Consider the following 21,123-nt stretch of genomic DNA (forward strand, 5'->3'; position numbering starts at 1 on the left):
ACTGCGCGACCGACAAACACGCACAGATCTCACTGCGCGACCGACAAGCACGCACAGATCTCACTGCGCGACCGACAAACACGCACAGAGCTCACTGCGCGACCGACAGGAGCACAGAGCTCACTGCGCGACCGACAGGAGCACAGAGCTCACTGCGCGACCGACAGGAGCACAGAGCTCACTGCGCGACCGACTGGCGCACAGAGCTCACTGCGCGACCGACTGGCGCACAGAGCTCACTGCGCGACCGACTGGCGCACAGAGCTCACTGCGCGACCGACAAACACGCACAGAGCTCACTGCGCGACCGACAGGAGCACAGAGCTCACTGCGCGACCGACAAACACGCACAGAGCTCAGTGCGCGACCGACAGGAGCAAAGAGCTCACTGCGCGACCGACAGGAGCACAGAGCTCACTGCGCGACCGACAAACACGCACAGAGCTCACTGCGCGACCGACAGGCGCACAGAGCTCACTGCGCGACCGACTGGCGCACAGAGCTCACTGCGCGACCGACTGGCGCACAGAGCTCACTGCGCGACCGACTGGCGCACAGAGCTCACTGCGCGACCGACTGGCGCACAGAGCTCACTGCGCGACCGACTGGCGCACAGAGCTCACTGCGCGACCGACTGGCGCACAGAGCTCACTGCGCGACCGACTGGCGCACAGAGCTCACTGCGCGACCGACTGGCGCACAGAGCTCACTGCGCGACCGACTGGCGCACAGAGCTCACTGCGCGACCGACTGGCGCACAGAGCTCACTGCGCGACCGACTGGCGCACAGAGCTCACTGCGCGACCGACTGGCGCACAGAGCTCACTGCGCGACCGACAAACACGCACAGAGCTCACTGCGCGACCGACAGGAGCACAGAGCTCACTGCGCGACCGACAGGAGCACAGAGCTCACTGCGCGACCGACAGGAGCACAGAGCTCACTGCGCGACCGACAGGCGCACAGAGCTCACTGCGCGACCGACTGGCGCACAGAGCTCACTGCGCGACCGACTGGCGCACAGAGCTCACTGCGCGACCGACAAACACGCACAGAGCTCACTGCGCGACCGACAGGAGCAAAGAGCTCACTGCGTGACCGACAAACACGCACAGAGCACACTGCGCGACCGACAAACACGCACAGAGCACACTGCGCGACCGACTGGCGCACAGAGCTCACTGCGTGACCGACAGGAGCAAAGAGCTCACTGCGTGACCGACAAACACGCACAGAGCACACTGCGCGACCGACAAACACGCACAGAGCACACTGCGCGACCGACTGGCGCACAGAGCACACTGCGCGACCGACTGGCGCACAGAGCTCACTGCGTGACCGACAAACACGCACAGAGCACACTGCGCGACCGACAAACACGCACAGAGCACACTGCGCGACCGACTGGCGCACAGAGCTCACTGCGTGACCGACAGGAGCAAAGAGCTCACTGCGTGACCGACAAACACGCACAGAGCACACTGCGCGACCGACAAACACGCACAGAGCACACTGCGCGACCGACTGGCGCACAGAGCACACTGCGCGACCGACTGGCGCACAGAGCTCACTGCGCGACCGACTGGCGCACAGAGCTCACTGCGCGACCGACTGGCGCACAGAGCTCACTGCGCGACCGACTGGCGCACAGAGCTCACTGCGCGACCGACTGGCGCACAGAGCTCACTGCGCGACCGACTGGCGCACAGAGCTCACTGCGCGACCGACTGGCGCACAGAGCTCACTGCGCGACCGACTGGCGCACAGAGCTCACTGCGCGACCGACTGGCGCACAGAGCTCACTGCGCGACCGACTGGCGCACAGAGCTCACTGCGCGACCGACTGGCGCACAGAGCTCACTGCGCGTCCGACTGGCGCACAGAGCTCACTGCGCGACCGACTGGCGCACAGAGCTCACTGCGCGACCGACTGGCGCACAGAGCTCACTGCCCGACCGACTGGCGCACAGAGCTCACTGCCCGACCGACTGGCGCACAGAGCTCACTGCCCGACCGACTGGCGCACAGAGCTCACTGCCCGACCGACTGGCGCACAGAGCTCACTGCGCGACTGACAAACACGCACAGAGCTCACTGCCCGACCGACTGGCGCACAGAGCTCACTGCCCGACCGACTGGCGCACAGAGCTCACTGCCCGACCGACTGGCGCACAGAGCTCACTGCCCGACCGACTGGCGCACAGAGCTCACTGCCCGACCGACTGGCGCACAGAGCACACTGCCCGACCGACTGGCGCACAGAGCTCACTGCGCGACCGACTGGCGCACAGAGCTCACTGCGCGACCGACTGGCGCACAGAGCTCACTGCGAGACCGACTGGCGCACAGAGCTCACTGCCCGACCGACTGGCGCACAGAGCTCACTGCCCGACCGACTGGCGCACAGAGCTCACTGCCCGACCGACTGGCGCACAGAGCTCACTGCCCGACCGACTGGCGCACAGAGCTCACTGCCCGACCGACTGGCGCACAGAGCTCACTGCCCGACCGACTGGCGCACAGAGCTCACTGCCCGACCGACTGGCGCACAGAGCTCACTGCCCGACCGACTGGCGCACAGAGCTCACTGCCCGACCGACTGGCGCACAGAGCTCACTGCCCGACCGACTGGCGCACAGAGCTCACTGCCCGACCGACTGGCGCACAGAGCTCACTGCCCGACCGACTGGCGCACAGAGCTCACTGCGCGACCGACAAACACGCACAGAGCTCACTGCGCGACCGACTGGCGCACAGAGCACACTGCGCGACCGACAGACAGACTCACAGAGCACACTGCGCGACCGACAGACAGTCTCACAGAGCACACTGCGCGACCGACAGACAGACTCACAGAGCACACTGCGCGACCGACAGACAGACTCACAGAGCTCACTGCCCGACCGACTGGCGCACAGAGCTCACTGCCCGACCGACTGGCGCACAGAGCTCACTGCCCGACCGACTGGCGCACAGAGCTCACTGCCCGACCGACTGGCGCACAGAGCTCACTGCCCGACCGACTGGCGCACAGAGCTCACTGCCCGACCGACTGGCGCACAGAGCTCACTGCCCGACCGACTGGCGCACAGAGCTCACTGCGCGACCGACTGGCGCACAGAGCTCACTGCGCGACCGACTGGCGCACAGAGCTCACTGCGCGACCGACTGGCGCACAGAGCTCACTGCGCGACCGACAAACACGCACAGAGCTCACTGCGCGACCGACTGGCGCACAGAGCACACTGCGCGACCGACAGACAGACTCACAGAGCACACTGCGCGACCGACAGACAGTCTCACAGAGCACACTGCGCGACCGACAGACAGACTCACAGAGCACACTGCGCGACCGACAGACAGACTCACAGAGCTCACTGCGCGACCGAGTGGCGCACAGAGCTCACTGAGCGACCGACTGGCGCACAGAGCTCACTGCGCGACCGACAGACACGCACAGAGCACACTGCGCGACCGACAAACACGCACAGAGCTCACTGCGTGACCGACTGGCGCACAGAGCTCACTGCGCGACCGACTGGCGCACAGAGCTCACTGCGTGACCGACAAACACGCACAGAGCTCAGTGCGCGACCGACAGGAGCAAAGAGCTCACTGCGTGACCGACAAACACGCACAGAGCACACTGCGCGACCGACTGGCGCACAGAGCTCACTGCGTGACCGACAAACACGCACAGAGCTCACTGCGCGACCGACTGGCGCACAGAGCTCACTGCGTGACCGACAAACACGCACAGAGCTCAGTGCGCGACCGACAGGAGCAAAGAGCTCACTGCGTGACCGACAAACACGCACAGAGCACACTGCGCGACCGACAAACACGCACAGAGCACACTGCGTGACCGACGGGAGCAAAGAGCTCACTGCGCGACCGACAAACACGCACAGAGCTCACTGCGAGACCGACAAACACGCACAGAGCACACTGCGCGACCGACAAACACGCACAGAGCACACTGCGCGACCGACAAACACGCACAGAGCACACTGCGCGACCGACAGACAGACTCACAGAGCACACTGCGCGACCGACAGACAGACTCACAGAGCTCACTGCGCGACCGACTGGCGCACAGAGCTCACTGAGCGACCGACTGGCGCACAGAGCTCACTGAGCGACCGACACAGCAACAGCACCTACTGTGCGACCGATTGGTGCACAGAGCCCACTGCGTGACCGACAGACACACAGAGTGCACCGTGCGACCGACAGGCGCACTGAGCTCACTGCGTGACTGATGCGCACAGAGATCACTGCGCAACTGACAAACGCGCGCAGAGTTCACTGCGCGACCGACAAACACGCACAGATCTCACTGCGCGACCGATGCACGCACAGATCTCACTGCGCGACCGACAAACACGCACAGAGCTCACTGCGCGACCGACTGGCGCACAGAGCTCACTGCCCGACCGACTGGCGCACAGAGCTCACTGCGCGACCGACTGGCGCACAGAGCTCACTGCGCGACCGACTGGCGCACAGAGCTCACTGCGCGACCGACTGGCGCACAGAGCTCACTGCGCGACCGACTGGCGCACAGAGCTCACTGCGCGACCGACTGGCGCACAGAGCTCACTGCGCGACCGACTGGCGCACAGAGCTCACTGCGCGACCGACTGGCGCACAGAGCTCACTGCGCGACCGACTGGCGCACAGAGCTCACTGCGCGACCGACTGGCGCACAGAGCTCACTGCGCGACCGACTGGCGCACAGAGCTCACTGCGCGACCGACTGGCGCACAGAGCTCACTGCGCGACCGACTGGCGCACAGAGCTCACTGCGCGACCGACTGGCGCACAGAGCTCACTGCGCGACCGACTGGCGCACAGAGCTCACTGCGCGACCGACTGGCGCACAGAGCTCACTGCGCGACCGACTGGCGCACAGAGCTCACTGCGCGACCGACTGGCGCACAGAGCTCACTGCGCGACTGACAAACACGCACAGAGCTCACTGCGCGACCGACTGGCGCACAGAGCTCACTGCGCGACCGACTGGCGCACAGAGCTCACTGCGCGACCGACAGGCGCACAGAGCTCACTGCGCGACCGACAGACACGCACAGAGCACACTGCGCGACCGACAGACACGCACAGAGCACACTGCGCGACCGACAGACACGCACAGAGCTCACTGCGCGACCGACAAACACGCACAGAGCTCACTGCGCGACCGACTGGCGCACAGAGCTCACTGCGCGACCGACTGGCGCACAGAGCTCACTGCGCGACTGACACAGCAACAGCACTCACTGCGCGACCGACTGGTGCACAGAGCCCACTGCGCGACCGACAGGAGCACAGAGCTCACTGCGCGACCGACAAACACGCAGAGCTCACTGCGCGACCGACAAACACGCACAGAGCTCACTGCGCGACCGACAAACACGCACAGAGCTCACTGCGCGACCGACAAACACGCACAGAGCTCACTGCGCGACTGACAAACACGCACAGAGCTCACTGCGTGACCGACAAACACGCACAGAGCTCACTGCGCGACCGACAAACACACACACAGCTCACTGCGCGACCGACAAATGCACAGAGCACACTGCACAACCGACGTGCACAGAGCTCACTGTGCAACTGACAAACATGCACAGAGCTCACTGCACAACCGACGTGCACAGAGCTCACTGTGCGACTGACACGCGCACACAACGCTCACTGTTCAGGGTGCGACCGACACAGCTAACCATGCAATTGACACGCGCACACAGAGCTCACCGCGTGACTGGCACGCACAAGGCTCACTGCTCAGTCTGCGAATGACACACGCACAGAGCTCACTGCTCAGGTTGCAGCTGACACAGGCGCGCACAGCTCACCGCTCGACCGACACACACACAGAGCTCACTGCTCTGGGTGCGACTGACACAGAGCTCACTGCTCAGGGCGACTGACACAGAGCTCACTGCTCAGGGCGCGACTGGCAAACACGCACAGAGCTCACTGCTCAGGGTACGAGTGACTCACACACATACACACACACACACACACACACAAACACACACAGAGCTTTCCCTGTGGGCCACAGGTAGTTGTGGCTGCTGGTCTTTCATGCGTTGAAGAGCAAGGGACAACTAATGCAGGAAATGTCTTTTGGAATGTTGACAGTTTTGAAGTGTTTTACGGATCTGGTTTGAGCTCGATTGACACGTTCACCTTGGGCTGAAATTAGAAAGTGTGGAGGCGATAGAGGCACAAGCTTTATAGAAATGGCTTTACATTCTCACCTTGAGCCCTCAGCCCGCTCTCTGCTGTCTCCCTCAATGGGCATCCTCAAAAAAATAATCAAAGTTCAAATTTAGAACAAAACAAAGGGAAGACATCTTTTTAGATAAAGCTGCAGACAATAAGCAGGTGGAACATCTTGTTACTGGTAATCCCCACTTTCCAAATGTTTACTTTATGCAATTTTGCTTTTACAAAAGAGCTACATCACTATCTGTTTTCGCGAATTTGAAGAGGATTTTCGCTTTTACGAAAAGCGATACTTTTTTCCACATAAATCATGTACCTTCGCTTTACGCCATTTTCGGCTTGAAAAATTTCCTGGGAACGCTGTACTTTTGGATAGCGGGAGCTACCTCTACCCTGAATCCCACTTCCACCTGCACTATTTGATGGGCTTGAGAGTCCTGAACAACCTTCCTCATGAACAGAGTTCTGAATGTTTCAGGAAGTCTTTCCATGAAACCTACAATCCGACTGCAACGTCTCTTGTTTCCATCCTTAGCTTCCTGCCAGAGACACTACAGAGATCCCTCAGCCACCCAGACAGAACCTATACCAGCCGCAGCCCACGCTGTCCTACACCCACGTTCAGGCTCTGTTCACTGCAGTCTCTTCTTGATGACTGGCTGCCCTATTGTACAGACAGGAGCAGAACACATCACCTCCACAGCACATGCTTAGCATCTCAGACTGAGCAGCATCAAAACTGACAGCAACAGCATTATTTTTTTTAAATCAACTTATTCAGAAATGTTGCTACAAACTTCTGAGACAGCTGAGTTTTGAACTTGAGACTTTTAGCACAGAGGTAGGGATGCTACCCACTATGTCACAAGAGCCCTCTGGGGAGTAGGCTATTGATGACAATATAGTTAGTTCCAGGATGTGTTACTGACGTGGTGATCGATTCCAGGGCATGTTACTAACATAATGATCGATTCCGGGGCGTTACTGACGTGGAGATTGATTTCGGGGCGTGTTACTGACGTGATGATTGATTTCGGGGCGTGTAACTGACGTGGTGCCTGATTTCGGGACGAGTTACTGACGTGGTGCCTGATTTCGGGGCGTGTTACTGACGTGGTGCCTGATTTCGGGGCGTGTTACTGACGTGGTGCCTGATTTCGGGGCGTGTTACTGACGTGGTGCCTGATTTCGGGGCGTGTTACTGACGTGGTGCCTGATTTCGGGGCGAGTTACTGACGTGGTGCCTGATTTCGGGGCGTGTTACTGACGTGGTGCCTGATTTCGGGGCGTGTTACTGACGTGGTGCCTGATTTCGGGGCGTGTTACTGACGTGGTGCCTGATTTCGGGGCGTGTTACTGACGTGGTGCCTGATTTCGGGGCGTGTTACTGACGTGGTGCCTGATTTCGGGGCGTGTTACTGACGTGGTGCCTGATTTCGGGACGTGTTACTGACGTGGTGATTGATTTCGGGACGAGTTACTGACGTGGTGATTGATTTCGGGGCGTGTTACTGACGCGGTGATTGATTTCGGGACGTGTTACTGACGTGGTGACTGATTTCGGGACGTGTTACTGACGTGGTGATTGATTTTGGGGTGAGTTACTGACATGGTGCCTGATTTCGGGACGTGTTACTGACGTGGTGATTGATTTTGGGGTGAGTTACTGACATGGTGCCTGATTTCGGGACGTGTTACTGACGTGGTGATTGATTTCGGGGCGTGTTACTGACGCGGTGCCTGATTTCGGGACGTGTTACTGACGTGGTGACTGATTTCGGGGCGTGTTACTGACGTGATGATTGATTTCGGGGCGTGTTACTGACGTGGTGCCTGATTTCGGGACGTGTTACTGACGTGGTGCCTGATTTCAGGGCGTGTTACTGACGTGGTGCCTGATTTCAGGGCGTGTTACTGACGTGGTGATTGATTTCAGGGCGTGTTACTGACGTGGTGATTGATTTCAGGGCGTGTTACTGACGTGGTGCCTGATTTCGGGACGTGTTACTGACGTGGTGCCTGATTTCAGGGCGTGTTACTGACGTGGTGCCTGATTTCAGGGCGTGTTACTGACGTGGTGATTGATTTCAGGGCGTGTTACTGACGTGGTGATTGATTTTGGGCCGTGTTACTGACATGGAGCCTGATTTCGGGTTGTGTTATAAATTGAGGTGGGATTGATTTGGTGTGTTACTGACAAGTTGACTGATTTTTCCCCACCCCCACCCTCCTCTAGCTTATCTCGCCACGCTTCAGGCTCTCTGCCTTTATTCCTGATGAAGGGCTTTTGCCCGAAACGTCAATTTTACTGCTCCTCGGATGCTGCCTGAACTGCTGTGCTCTTCTAGCACCACTAATCCAGAATCTGATATCAGAGTGTGTTAAGAATTGACATGGGATTGATTTGGGGTGCGTTATGAATTGGGTGGAATTGATGTGGAGTGATTTAATCACTAATGTGCAGTCTAATTTAGTACTCCTTTCTAGCTGCAAGCACTATGCCACAGTGTTTGACTAGACAGAGCTCTGTTCATCATCTCCCAGTCATGTCCTGCCACAATTCCATTCACACCCAGTGCCTTCTCCCATCCAGCTGCTGTTGAAGTGGAAGTCCAAAAGACGAGACGCCTGGCAGTTTACACTTGTAACGGATTAGGAGGAATCAAGTATCTTTGTTGCAATTGTTCCTTTTGAAACTAAATTATCCATCAAATATAACGGTTAAATTTGACACGCACAGCAACAAATGGGTTAGTCACATTCAATGTTAGACCAAGCATGCACTTTGCGAAACAGCCAACCAACACCCCATCCGTATGGATTCTCACCTTGTTCCAGGCCTAAAGAAACATTGCCAGCATAGGCTGATATACCAGAGGTTAGTGTTTACTGTCCTCCCTTCTCTCCTCAGTTCGCAACTGGCATGAAGTAGATAGGCTGTGCTGGGGGTAGGGCATGGGCCTACAGGATTGGGATGGTGGGGATGGGCTTGCGAGATGGGAGCTTGGGTGTGGACTTGGCCGATGAGGGGTTGGTGCGGGCCTGGAGGATGGGGCAGTGCTTGGGAGACGGGTTGGATGGGCAGGACAATGTGGGAGTGATGAGATGCTGAAGTTTACATGCCAGTGAGAATGAAAGATTCTAAAAGGACAGCAACTGAGGGTAACTAAGGAAGTTAAAGAAAGCATCAAACTGAAATTGCACAATGATGGCTGGCAGGTCAGAAAACTGGACAGAATACAAAGAATTGCACAAAATGACTAGAAAGTGAATAGGGAGGGGAAAATTAAGAGTACAAGAGAAACCAAGCTAGAAATATAAAAACAAATATTAAGAATTTCAATAAGTATTCAACAAGGAAATGAGCAAGTGAGAGCTGCTCTCCAGTAATTATGTTTGCGAACTAATAAAAAGATGCGAGATGGAACAGGAATTGAACAAGTAGTTTGCATTTGTTTTCACTGTAGCAGATACAAATAACATCCAAAAATAATTGTGAATCAGAGGCTGAAAGGGATTGAGGAACTTCAACAGTGATCACCAGGGAGAGGGTACAATGAAAGTCAATATAACTGAAATCTGACACATCTCCTGGCCCAGAATGTCTACCAACTCCAACGTGAAAAAGAAGTGGCTGCTGAGGTTTCAGTTCTTCAAATGAATTCCCAGTAATGGACCCATCAGATGGGAAAACAATGAATGTAACATTTCCATTCAAGGGAGACACGAAGCAGGAAACTACTATCCAATTAGCCTAACAACTGTCATAGGGAATATGCTGGAATCTACTGTAAAAAACAGGGCAGACAGAAAATCTGAAAGCATTCAGTAAGAGTCATGGTTTCATGAAGTGGAAACAGTAATTAATCTATTTATGAGAATTCTTTGTGGAAGTGATGAGCAAAGTCTATTAAGGGGAAACCAGCGGACTCACTGTACGGAGATTTCCTGGAAACTTGTGACAAGGTGCCACACATATTACTCCACAAAATACCAGCCCATGGTACAGTGGCTATTAGCACAGACAGAGGATTAATTAGCTGATTGGAAGTAGAGGGTGTGCCTAAATAGGTCACTTTCCAATTGACAAAATGTAACTAGTGGAGTGCCAGAGTTTAGTGTTGGGACCTCAATTATTTTCAATTTTTATAAAGCCAGATAGGAAACCAAGTTGTAAAGAAGAAAGGAGTCTGCCAAAGGATATAGATAATTTAAGTGAGTGGGCAAAATGTGACAGATGTAATAAAATGTGGAATAATGTGAACTTGTGCATTTTGGCAGGAACAATAGAGAAGCAGCATTATTTAAAATTGAACAGAGCTTGTAGAACTGAGATACAGAGGCTCATATGAAGTTCTCTGCAATTCAGAAAACAAATGCCATGTTACTGTTTATTGCAAAGGGAATGGAATACAGTACAAAATTTGTGAAGTTTTATTGCAATTGTATAGAATGCTTGTGATACCACATCTAGAATACAGTGTACACCTTTGATCTCCTTAATTAAGAAACTATTCAAAGCTGTTCAGGAAAGATTCACTTGACCGATTCCTGGGATTGGGGGCAGGGGATTTATCTTTTGAGGAAACTTTGGACAGACTGAGCCTGTATCCATCAGCATTTCGAAGACCGAGAGGTGAACTTTAATGAAACATACAAGATCCTGAGAGGACTTGTAAGGTGGATACTGATGCGGGAGAGACTAGAACATGGGGAATTAGCTTAAAAAAGCAATCAAAGAGACAGTCGGGGTGATCAGGTACAAGGAGAAAAGTGGAGTCAAGGCCACAATCAGCTCAGCTGCAATCTTATTCCATTGTGGAGCAGGTTCAAGGGACCAAATGGACCACTCTTGTTCTTAATTTACATGTATGACCTCCTGAAGTTGGACAGTAAATTTTCTAGCTGTGAGGCAAAACAACCAGACATCACAATGATACATTTGAATGATTAGAGGGGCACTTACTAGAAGCATTGTCTCTCACAGTGAGCAGGACCAAACCTGGGCCCTTCCCACTCTCTCTCTCTAGTTTGTACAAAGCTGAGGAGTGAGGCATCAAGACAGGTGCCTGACTGCTTGGGGACAGTGCACTCAGGTATAATTACAAAAGTGTTGAACTTCAAGACCCTGTGCCAACAAAACTACCAGATGAACAGGAGTTACTTATTTCATCAGCCTCAGTCCTTGCAGAGAAACATGGGAAATAAGATGAGAAGGCCATTCCTCCCCTCAAACCTGCTCTAATTCATAACTGACCTTTCACCTTAACCCCATGTCCATTGACATCTGTTAACATTGGGATATCTATATCTCTAACTTGAACCTGCCCAATGACAGATTCACCAATCTCCTCCTCATCTCATTCAGAATTGAGCCCTATACTCTGAGACTATGCCAGTTCATAGACCTCACTACTAGGGGGACACCTCATTTCTGTATCTACTGTAAATTAGAATACTACCTAGATTAGATTACTTACAATGTGGAAACAGGCCCTTCGGCCCAACAAGTCCACACCGACCCTCTGAAGAGCAACCCTCCATTTACCCCTTCACCTAACACTACGGGCAATTTAGCATGGCCAATTCACCTAACCTGCACATTTTTGGACTGTGGGAGGAAACCCATGCAGACACAAGGAGAATGTGCAAACTCCACACAGACAGTTGCCTGAGGCGGGAATTAAACCCTGGTCTCTGGTGCTGTGAGGCAGCAGTGCTAACCACTGTGCCACCGTGCTGCCCAAATGTCTGAAAGAGGTTGACAAGTTTCTATGGGAATCGCCCTTCATTCCTTGAAACCCCAGAGAACACAGTCCCATCATCCCAGGAATTGTCTAGTGAATCCCTATGAAGAGTATAATATGGGAAGGGGAAGGGACCAGAAATGCGCACCATACTCCAGGTGCAGTCTCACCAGTGTTTTGTGTAATTGGAGTAATGCTCCTGGGCTCCTGTACACAAATCCTCATGATAAATACTAACAGACCGTTTGTCTTCAGAATTGTTTCCGGGCACCTTCATGACAGCATTCAGTAACTCCTGGACAAGGACAACTCAGTCCCTTTGCACATCAACACACTTCCAATCTCTTACTGGCATTTAAAGTGGACATCATTTTCCACATATATTCCACCTGTCTATTCCACTCACCAATCTGTCCATATACCCTTTAAACTTTGTTGCAGCATCAACCTCAAAGTCATTTTCACCGCGCTCACCGCCCCCCACCCCAACACACTGCACACTCCCTTATCAACTCCGCCAGACACTCAAAACTCAAAGTTCTGTTCAATCTCATTTCCCTTTCAGAAATCCATGTTGCCTCTATCCACAACTATCACTGTTGAAGTATCCCCTTATCACATCCTTTATATTAGACTTGAATATTTTTCCGACAACTGACATCAGTCTTACAAGTCAGTAACTCCCCATTTTCTCTCTAATCTTTGTTTAAACAGGGGAGTTACATTTGACACATTCTATTCTGCAGAAACCATTCCAGAATTAGATAGAACTCTGACCATCTTTTGAGCTTCACCTTCCAATAGTCTAAGATGTAGATCATCAGGTCCTGAGGATTTATCAACTTTCAGTTCCATTATTTTCTCCACTACCACTTTTGTACCATTACCTCAATTCCCTAGTATTGCTGAAAGTCAGATATAAAGTCATTGTTTTGTTACTCTGCTATTCCCTTATTCCCCATTTCAGAATCTCCTGCCTCTGGCTGCAATGGGCTCACATTTGGCTTGTTCATCTTTTTCTCTTTACATAAACCTGTCGAGGTTTCTCACTCTTTTACTTTCACTTTTCATTCTCCCTTCCTTTATTAGTTTTGTGTCTTCCTTGACTGAATTCTAAAATGCTACCAATGTTTGGACTTTCTACTTTTTTGGCAACTTTGTAAGTCTATGCTTTTGATCTCATAAAATCTTTAACTTCCCTTGTTACCTATGGTTGGAGCATCCATCCTGCTGGATAATAAATGTGTTGCAAACCATGTTTAGCCATTGTGTGGCCAAAAATGTTAGACATTGGCTACCTACATCATTTTAACGTAGTCACAGCCAATTTGCCCCCCCATACTGTCATGGTTTCCTTTGTTTAGATCAAAGACCCTCATTTCAGGGTGAACTATATCACTTTTGAACTTAATGGTTTAGCCCTGCCATACTCTGGCCATTTTCCTAAAGGCCTCTTTACCGCAAGATTATTAATTCGGCCTCTCATTGCCCATTCTCAACTCATCACGTTCTGTCACGAAAATCATCCCACACCCATTCCAGGAATCAGTCCTCCACAGTATTAGCACTAGTTAGGTTGACCTGACCTACATGAAGGACCCTATTGTTACAGCATTACTCTTGCTACACATATCTTTTAATTTCCTAATTAATACCATGCCTGGCATTACCTCTACTGTCTAGTGGCTTCTACAGCACTCTGACCAATGCTTGGTGTTTCTTAGCTCCACCCAAGTTGACTGAACATCTCCCTCTGACCTACTACACAAACATACTGATCTCTTATTAACAGCACTTGCTCAGCACCTTTTCCTTTCACTGTTCTCTCCGAAATGGTGAAAAACACTTAAACATTCGGCTTTGGCCACTCTGAAATCAAAGTGAATCTCTGAACCCACAGATCCAGAGCATTACTCATGGAGACTCTGGTAGTTGAAAGAAACAGCAGCAGGTTCCTCACGGGAGCAATCCAAATTTGCCACGCTCTCCAAGAATGATTCTAACCGTAACCTCAATTCTGAAACCAGCAACTCCGCTCCACAGTAAGGCCTCCAGAGGGATAGGGAACACCAGCAGCATCCTAACTGGGTGAATGTTCTTCCTCAGAAAGCCATTCTGTTGATTGGCTATTCTATCCCAAAGGAGTATTGCAGCTTACTCTGATCACTCAATCATTGCTGTGTTCTCTGTGGTGGATTGGAGTTTAGGGAGGTGGACGGAGACAGGTGAATGGAAGGTCCCACCTTAGAAAGACAATTAGGAGAAGTGACCCTCAAATAATGTATTGTCCTCAGGATAAGAAAGGTTTGCTCCCGAGAGAAAGTGCTTAACTGCCCACAAGCCCGAGACACCACTCCATTCCAGCTCCCCCCACCCCACCCCACTCACAACAGCCCTCACATCTCCAAAACAGCATGCGTCACCTTAGAAAACAACATATCCCACATTAGCCCTAAGAACACCGAACAGTGACGGAAACAGAGAGGAAAGGTTGAGTGACAAGACAGCAAGAGCAGTGATGACAGAAAGAGAGGCCAAGGTGTTAGTAACATAACCAGCATGAAAACATACAATGGGTGTGTGTTCCTACCTTCTCGCAAATCTGAAAGACAGATTTCTAAAAACAGAAACAAGAAGAAAGGTGTGAAGGGCAAATGAGTCACAATGACCGACGCCACCATTGTCGACATGATGCAGTGCACACTGCTACAATCACCAGCAGCAGTTCAGAGATTCCAGATTGCTATACACCATTCCCTTTCTCACCACAACCTTCACTCAGGAGCTAGCTGGCTGTAAGGTGCACTATAGTCTTTGCCCATTATCCACCTAGAGGCAGAGCTCACTGGACAGGAATCAGTTGGGGAATCTCTGGCCGTCACAGCCCACTTTCAGCTACATCCATGGATATGGCTCAGAACAGGAGGGAGTGCAGACAAAGAGGGCTGGTCAGCTGAACAATAGGTTGGAGATTTAGGACACTGTTTGACCTAGTCTCCAAAAGACAGGCTGCTGCATCTCCACATACCAGCAAACCCCCAGCCCCCAAGCCTGAACTGGGCCTCCACTGGCAGAAGGACAGTTCCCTAGCCCGGTGACTGACTGGCACACAGCTGCCTGACCTGGTGGGGACAAATCTAGGGGGTGTGGGGAACATATTCCTGTCACAGGTTTCACAGGAAGAGCTGGTGTCAATACGAACACTCGTAAGCGAGTAAACAATTGGCAGGTTACTCGCTGCTTGTAGGAAATCAGCTAAGATGGTTACATTTATCTGCAGGATGTAACATTCAACCTTCCCAAAATGTCACAACCAATTATAAACCCATCAACTAGCACCATCCATACCAATGGCACCAAAAGGAGGTGAATCACCCCAGCATCAGGGATTGATGGAGGGAGGGGGTCACCTCCAGCCCTAAGACTGAAACATTACACAAACGCAGGGTGGGGACAGTCTAAAATCCAGGAGGACATGAGTTTTTTTTGAAGGGGGGGGGGGAAAAGAGGGGGATCTAAAATCAAGGAGGGTGAGGAAGGGGAATCTAAAAGCAACCAGGTCAACCGGTTTCTCTGACCCCACAGACACGTGGAGATGTTCCAACACACCGCCATGTCTCAATGGAGAGAGTCAGGCAAGTGTGACCAGTTTCCCCATTTGAAACAGCAATGACATACATGACACACAGAGAAGATGACTCAGTGACATACAGCATCAGGGGCAAAGGAAAGGAGCATCAGAAAGAGGACGAGGCCAGGCCAAACTCTACTGTCAGCAACACTAACTCCAATAATCAGCCAATGCCTGAGGCCACCACCTCTTGCTGCACACACAATAATAAAGCACACTTATGCCTTTCCCGCCCCCAACCTTGAATTAATCAAGTGACACTCTAAGTAAAAGATAGCTGTGATCCTACTGAAGGGTGGAACAGACTCAAGGGGCCGGATGGCTGGTTTTGCACCAAATTCATAGTAGTGTGTTCTTCATTTAATTTGTAAAACCAATTATTTGTGTGCGCTTCCTTCCTGCCACATATCACACTACTTTATTCCATTAACACGCAATCTTCCTCTATAAACAAGTCACAAAATAATTCCACCCTCCCACCAATGAAGCACCATTGCCAATGGAACAAAACAACAGGGAAAGGGTTAGGGCGAGGGCAAAAGATGGGAGGGCAGGAGGGGGGCAAGAAGAGTGTGAGAGGGTCTGCCTGGAGAAGTGCACTGGGGACTGGGAGCCGGTGTGGAGTTCATTACAACATGGTACCCTTTCACAGTGAATGAGATGAGGCTCGGGAGCTTTGTCGAGTTAAATGTGTCACCATGGTAACAGTCACAGACCACCCACATCCTGATATTGCCACGGAGACAGTGTACAGCAGTAAGTGCGGTATTCTCTTCCGATCACTCACTATGTACATGCTCTACTCTTCTGGGGATGGACCGAAAATCAAAGGCAGTGTCCTTCCTCCAGGTCCCAAATTTTAACAAGTGATTATTGTTTTCAGGCAGGACACAGGTTAACACTGAACAGTGAGAATCCTTCATCACCCAAACACCTGATGCAAACACGCATCTTTGGATGCTGAGCAAAGTTAAACGGAGCCAAGTTTCAATTAAAACATTGGTGACAATTTAAATGCAATAAAAATCTCTGGGATAAAAAAAGCTATTCTAATGGTGACCACACAAACACTGTCTAATTACAATAAGAAGCTGGCTGGGTCACTACTCTCCTTTAGTGAGGGAAACCTATTGTCCTTACCCAGTCGTGCCTACACCACGCCAATGGGATTAACTCTTAACTGCCCTCTGACACTGCCCAGCAGCTCCTTTGACTCTTGGGGCAATTGGGGACAAGTAACTCTGTTTCCTTTCCCTCCCCTCTGGCAACTCCCCTCCCCCCACACATACCCCCTGCCCCCACCCACATTCACTCCCCCACCCACACACCTAGCCATACCCACAGCCCCTTCCCCTCCATACACACATTCTGTTTCACCAACAGCCCCCCACCCACCCACGCAGCTAACTACACCCCAACCCCTTCCCTCCACGCCCCACCTTCAACACCCCCACATACACACCACTCCCAACCACACACCTACCCATACCGCCACACCCATTCATCCTATCACCCCCAACACACACGCCCTACTCCCTCCAGAAGAATTTGCGTCCACGTCCACCCACCCTCCTCCCCCTCCACACCCTCCCAGATGTTGGGAGCAGCAAGATCTTTGAGTCAGGATGTAATGTTTATGGGACGGATGGATACAATTATGATACAGGTCAGCCAATGATGTAATGGATAGACCAGACTTGAGGGGCTGAACAGCATGCCTGCTCTGTAGGAGTCTGACAGGTCCACCCTGCTGAGTTAAAATGCTGTGTTTTGTTTGCTAACACTGCACATGAATATGAACTTGTCGAGCCTGCCTTGCCTGATAACACCCGACACATGAACTGAATACCAATCACCTGCTCACGTCTTCTCCAGACACTGAACAAGGACAGTGACCCAGCCCTGCTAACACTATGCGCAATGCAGACCCTCTCTCTAACACACACACATTTTCCTAGTTAGCAGCTCTGAGCTGGTCAAGTTCTCCTGGCTATAGGACTGCTCATTTTTGCTTGCTGTCCTTGTCCAGTATTCAATAGGGACAGGAAAGGAGACACACAGATCACAGGAAATTCTTCAGTAGAGTTAAGACACAAAGATTAACTCAATTTACAACTGCTGAACGTCAGTTATTCTTGTGGGTTACAGTTTTGTGTCTGCTCATTTTGAAAAGCCTTCTTTCCACCTACTACTCACTCTTGCTCAGACATTCTCCAGCTCAATGCTCTGCCATTCTCTCAGGAGCCACTAGGTGTCAGCCATGTACAGGCCAGGATGTAATTGGAAACCAGGGCTGGTCATAGAACAGTGCAGCAATGAAACAGGCCCTTTGGCCCAACATGTCCGTAATACTATCCTAAACTAATCCCATCTGTCTGCACATGGTTCATATCCTTCTATCATCTGTGTGCCTGTCTAAGTGCTGCTTAAACTTTGCGTCTGCCATGTCCCCTGGCAGGGCATTCCAGATACTTATCACCATCTGTAAAAATCTTGCACACCTCTATTCAACTTTTCCCTCTCACCTTAAACCCTGGGAAACAGACTCTGTCTACTCTATCTATACATCTCATAATTTTATAAACTTCTAAGAGGCCCAACACTCCAGCAAAAACACTCCAAGTTGTCCAACCTCACCTTATAGTTAATACACTCGGATCTAAAAAAACATCCTGGTAAACCTCTTCTGCATCCTCTCCAAAGGATGCATTCTTCCTGTAGTGTAACAACCAGAACTGTGCACAGTATTCCAAATGTGTCAACTAGAAGTTATTGGCCATGCTTCCTTGGGAAATGAGGGCAGTGTGCTTGCGCCCACCTATGCCACCGTAGTTCAATTCCCCATATGATTGGCTTCAGCAGCCCAGACCCCAGCTAGGACACAATGAATGGGACTGACTGTACAAATACAGTGATTACAGTCGCAAGGTAAAGGCTGGGAATCCTGCAGCAAGTAGCTCATCTCCCGACTTCACAGAGTCTGTCCACCAGCTGTAAGGCATAAGGAACTCCCTCCCTCACAGCATAATGGGTCTTTCAGCACCACCTTCTCAACAAGTAGGGACAGGTAATAAATGCTGGGACGGGTAATAAATGCTGGCCCAGTCAGCAACACACATGGCCCAGAAAACAAATTAAATCTAGGAAGAGGACAGCAAACGGGGATCAGGGTCATCTTTTTTGAATATAACCTGTGCTGAGTAAGTTTCTGAGAGATCTCTCATGAACTCCAAAGATTAATGGCCCAGCCTCCTCAACCTTTGCTCAAAGGAGAGAATCAATCTGCGGAAGCATCCTTCTACGAAAAAACATTCTCTCCCAAAGGTAAGGGACCAGAACTGCACACAATACTCAAGATGTGGCTTCACAAAGGTTCAATGAGATTGAAGTCAAGCATCTTTATCTCTGTACTTGAGATAAAGGCCAACACATGAGCATACAAGGTCACCCAGCCCCTCGAGACTGCTGCACCATTTGTTCAGATTGTGGATGGCCTGATCACTCCACATTACTATCTACCCCAATACCCTTTAATTCCTCCCCCCGCACCCCCACCCCCACCCTGCTTATCAAGAATCTCTCCATCTTTGCCTTAAAAATATTCAAAGACTCTGCTTCCATCACCTTTTGATGAACCAAGTTCCGAAAGTCTTCTCTGAAATGCTTCCAACATATTTGCATCCTTCCTAGAATAATAACAACACAATACCCCTAGATGCAGACTGAATAGTTGACACATTATCTCCCCATTCATGCTCAAGTCTCATATCCACAGCGATACATTCAAATCCCTTTCCTGAATATTTGCTGTACCTACAGACAAACATTTTGTGATTCATGCACTCGAACACCCAGATCCCTCTGCATCTTTGAGCTCTGCAATATCTCACTGTTTAATTAATCTGCTTTATTCTTTCTGCCAAATGGACAACTTCACTTTTTTTTTCCCCACACTGGCCTTCATCGGTCAGATCATTGCCTATTCACCACCTATGAATAACCTTTTGGAGCTATCTATGTCCTTTCCACATCTTCCTGGCAATCTTTGTGCCATCAGCAAACCTAGAAACTATATCTTTGAACCCTTCGTTACAGTCACTTGTAAGCTGTGGCGGCCCCAGCAATGACTCCTGTGGCTCTTCACCCCAAACCTGGGGACTTGCCACCCCTTGACTCCAGTGTCCCCGGTGATTGTGATTTATCCAAGTTTCTTCCTCCCTTCCACTTCCTGATTTACACCTAGTTTGGGGATCTTACTTTTATCCTTTACAGTGAACATAGAACACAGAAAAGTACAGCACAGAACAGGGCGTTAGGCTCACAAAATTGTGCTAAGACTTAATCCTAATGTAAAATATAGTAATTTAACCTACACGCCCCTCAACTCACTGCTATCCATGTGCATGTCCAGCAGTCGCTTAAATGTCCCCAATGACTTGGCTTCCACCACCTCAGCTGGCAACACATTCCATGCATTCACAACTCTCTGAGTAAAGAACATACCTGTGATGTCTCCTTTATACCATCTCCTAATATCTTCAAACTATGACTTCTCGTATCAGTCAACCCTGGTCTGGGGAAAAGTCTCTGGCTATTGACTCTATCTATTCCACTCATTATTTTGTACACCACAATCAGGTCTCCTCTCTTCCTCCTTCTCTCCAGAAATAAAAGTCCGAGCATATTCAACCTTTCTTCATAAGGCAAGCCCTCCAGTCCAGGCAGCATCCTGGTAAACCTTCTTTGCACCCTCTCCAAAGCCTCTGTATCTTTCCTATGAACTCTGATGTAAAACACCTGTTTGATTCACTTTCCATCTATTATTTTCCATTATGCGTTCTCGAGACACACTCTCTGTAAGATCAATGCTCACTTTGTGAACTCTTCTTTATCAAAATGTTATAGAAAACTCTTACTGCTTTCATATTTCTGGCTACTTTTTTCCCATACTCCAATCTTTCATTCCTTATTTATCTTTTAGTTATTATTTTCCTTCCTGTTAATATGATGTCCAATCCTCTGACCCACAATCCATCCCTGTAAATGTTTACCATGTATCCACTTGGAAACCGTCGAGACAGGCGACACTATCAGTCCAAAAGGCAACAGGTCTGCCAATCAAAAACTGGTGTGGAGGCAGAGCTAAGAAGTCAAACATCATGCAGAGCCGTGATAATAGGGGACTCCATAGTGAGAGGGACTGAAAGGGGTTTCTGTGGCAACAGACGGGATTTGAGGATGGTGGACAGCCTCCCTGGTGCCAGGATCCAGGACGTCACCGACAGAGAGCAGGGAATCCTCAATGTCAAAGGTGAAGAGCCAGAGGTGGTGGTGCATGCCGGCACAAAGGATGCCGGGAAGAAGAGGAGGGACGTGCTACAGCAAGACTTCAGAGAACTCAGAAGGCGGCTGAAAAACAGGACTTCCAGGGTGGTTATCTCTGGTTTTCTTCCAGTTTGTTGGGCTGGAGAGGGCAGGAACAGGGAGATATTGGACTTGAATGTGTGGCCG

General features: G+C 51.0%; 1 protein-coding gene across 6 annotated transcripts in view; it reads right to left on the reverse strand.

Annotated features, from left to right (window-relative positions):
• The window catches only part of mark2b (MAP/microtubule affinity-regulating kinase 2b), a 206,176-nt gene that overhangs the window by 20,081 nt on the left and 164,972 nt on the right, over positions 1-21,123 (reverse strand). For 3 of the 6 annotated variants that reach the window (XM_072551202.1, XM_072551200.1, XM_072551204.1), the window contains 2 exons: positions 14,572-14,598; positions 6,267-6,311 (listed from right to left, as the gene is read on the reverse strand). The exons of 1 other annotated variant lie outside the window; for it this stretch is intronic. In XM_072551202.1, coding sequence (XP_072407303.1) covers positions 6,267-6,311; positions 14,572-14,598 — 72 coding nt within the window. The remainder of the gene's footprint in view (positions 1-6,266; positions 6,312-14,571; positions 14,599-21,123) is intronic. 2 more of the 6 variants (XM_072551203.1, XM_072551205.1) reach the window with 2 other exon arrangements.

The sequence above is a fragment of the Chiloscyllium punctatum genome, chromosome 31 (assembly GCF_047496795.1).
Source record: "Chiloscyllium punctatum isolate Juve2018m chromosome 31, sChiPun1.3, whole genome shotgun sequence".
Classification (NCBI taxonomy): domain Eukaryota; kingdom Metazoa; phylum Chordata; class Chondrichthyes; order Orectolobiformes; family Hemiscylliidae; genus Chiloscyllium; species Chiloscyllium punctatum.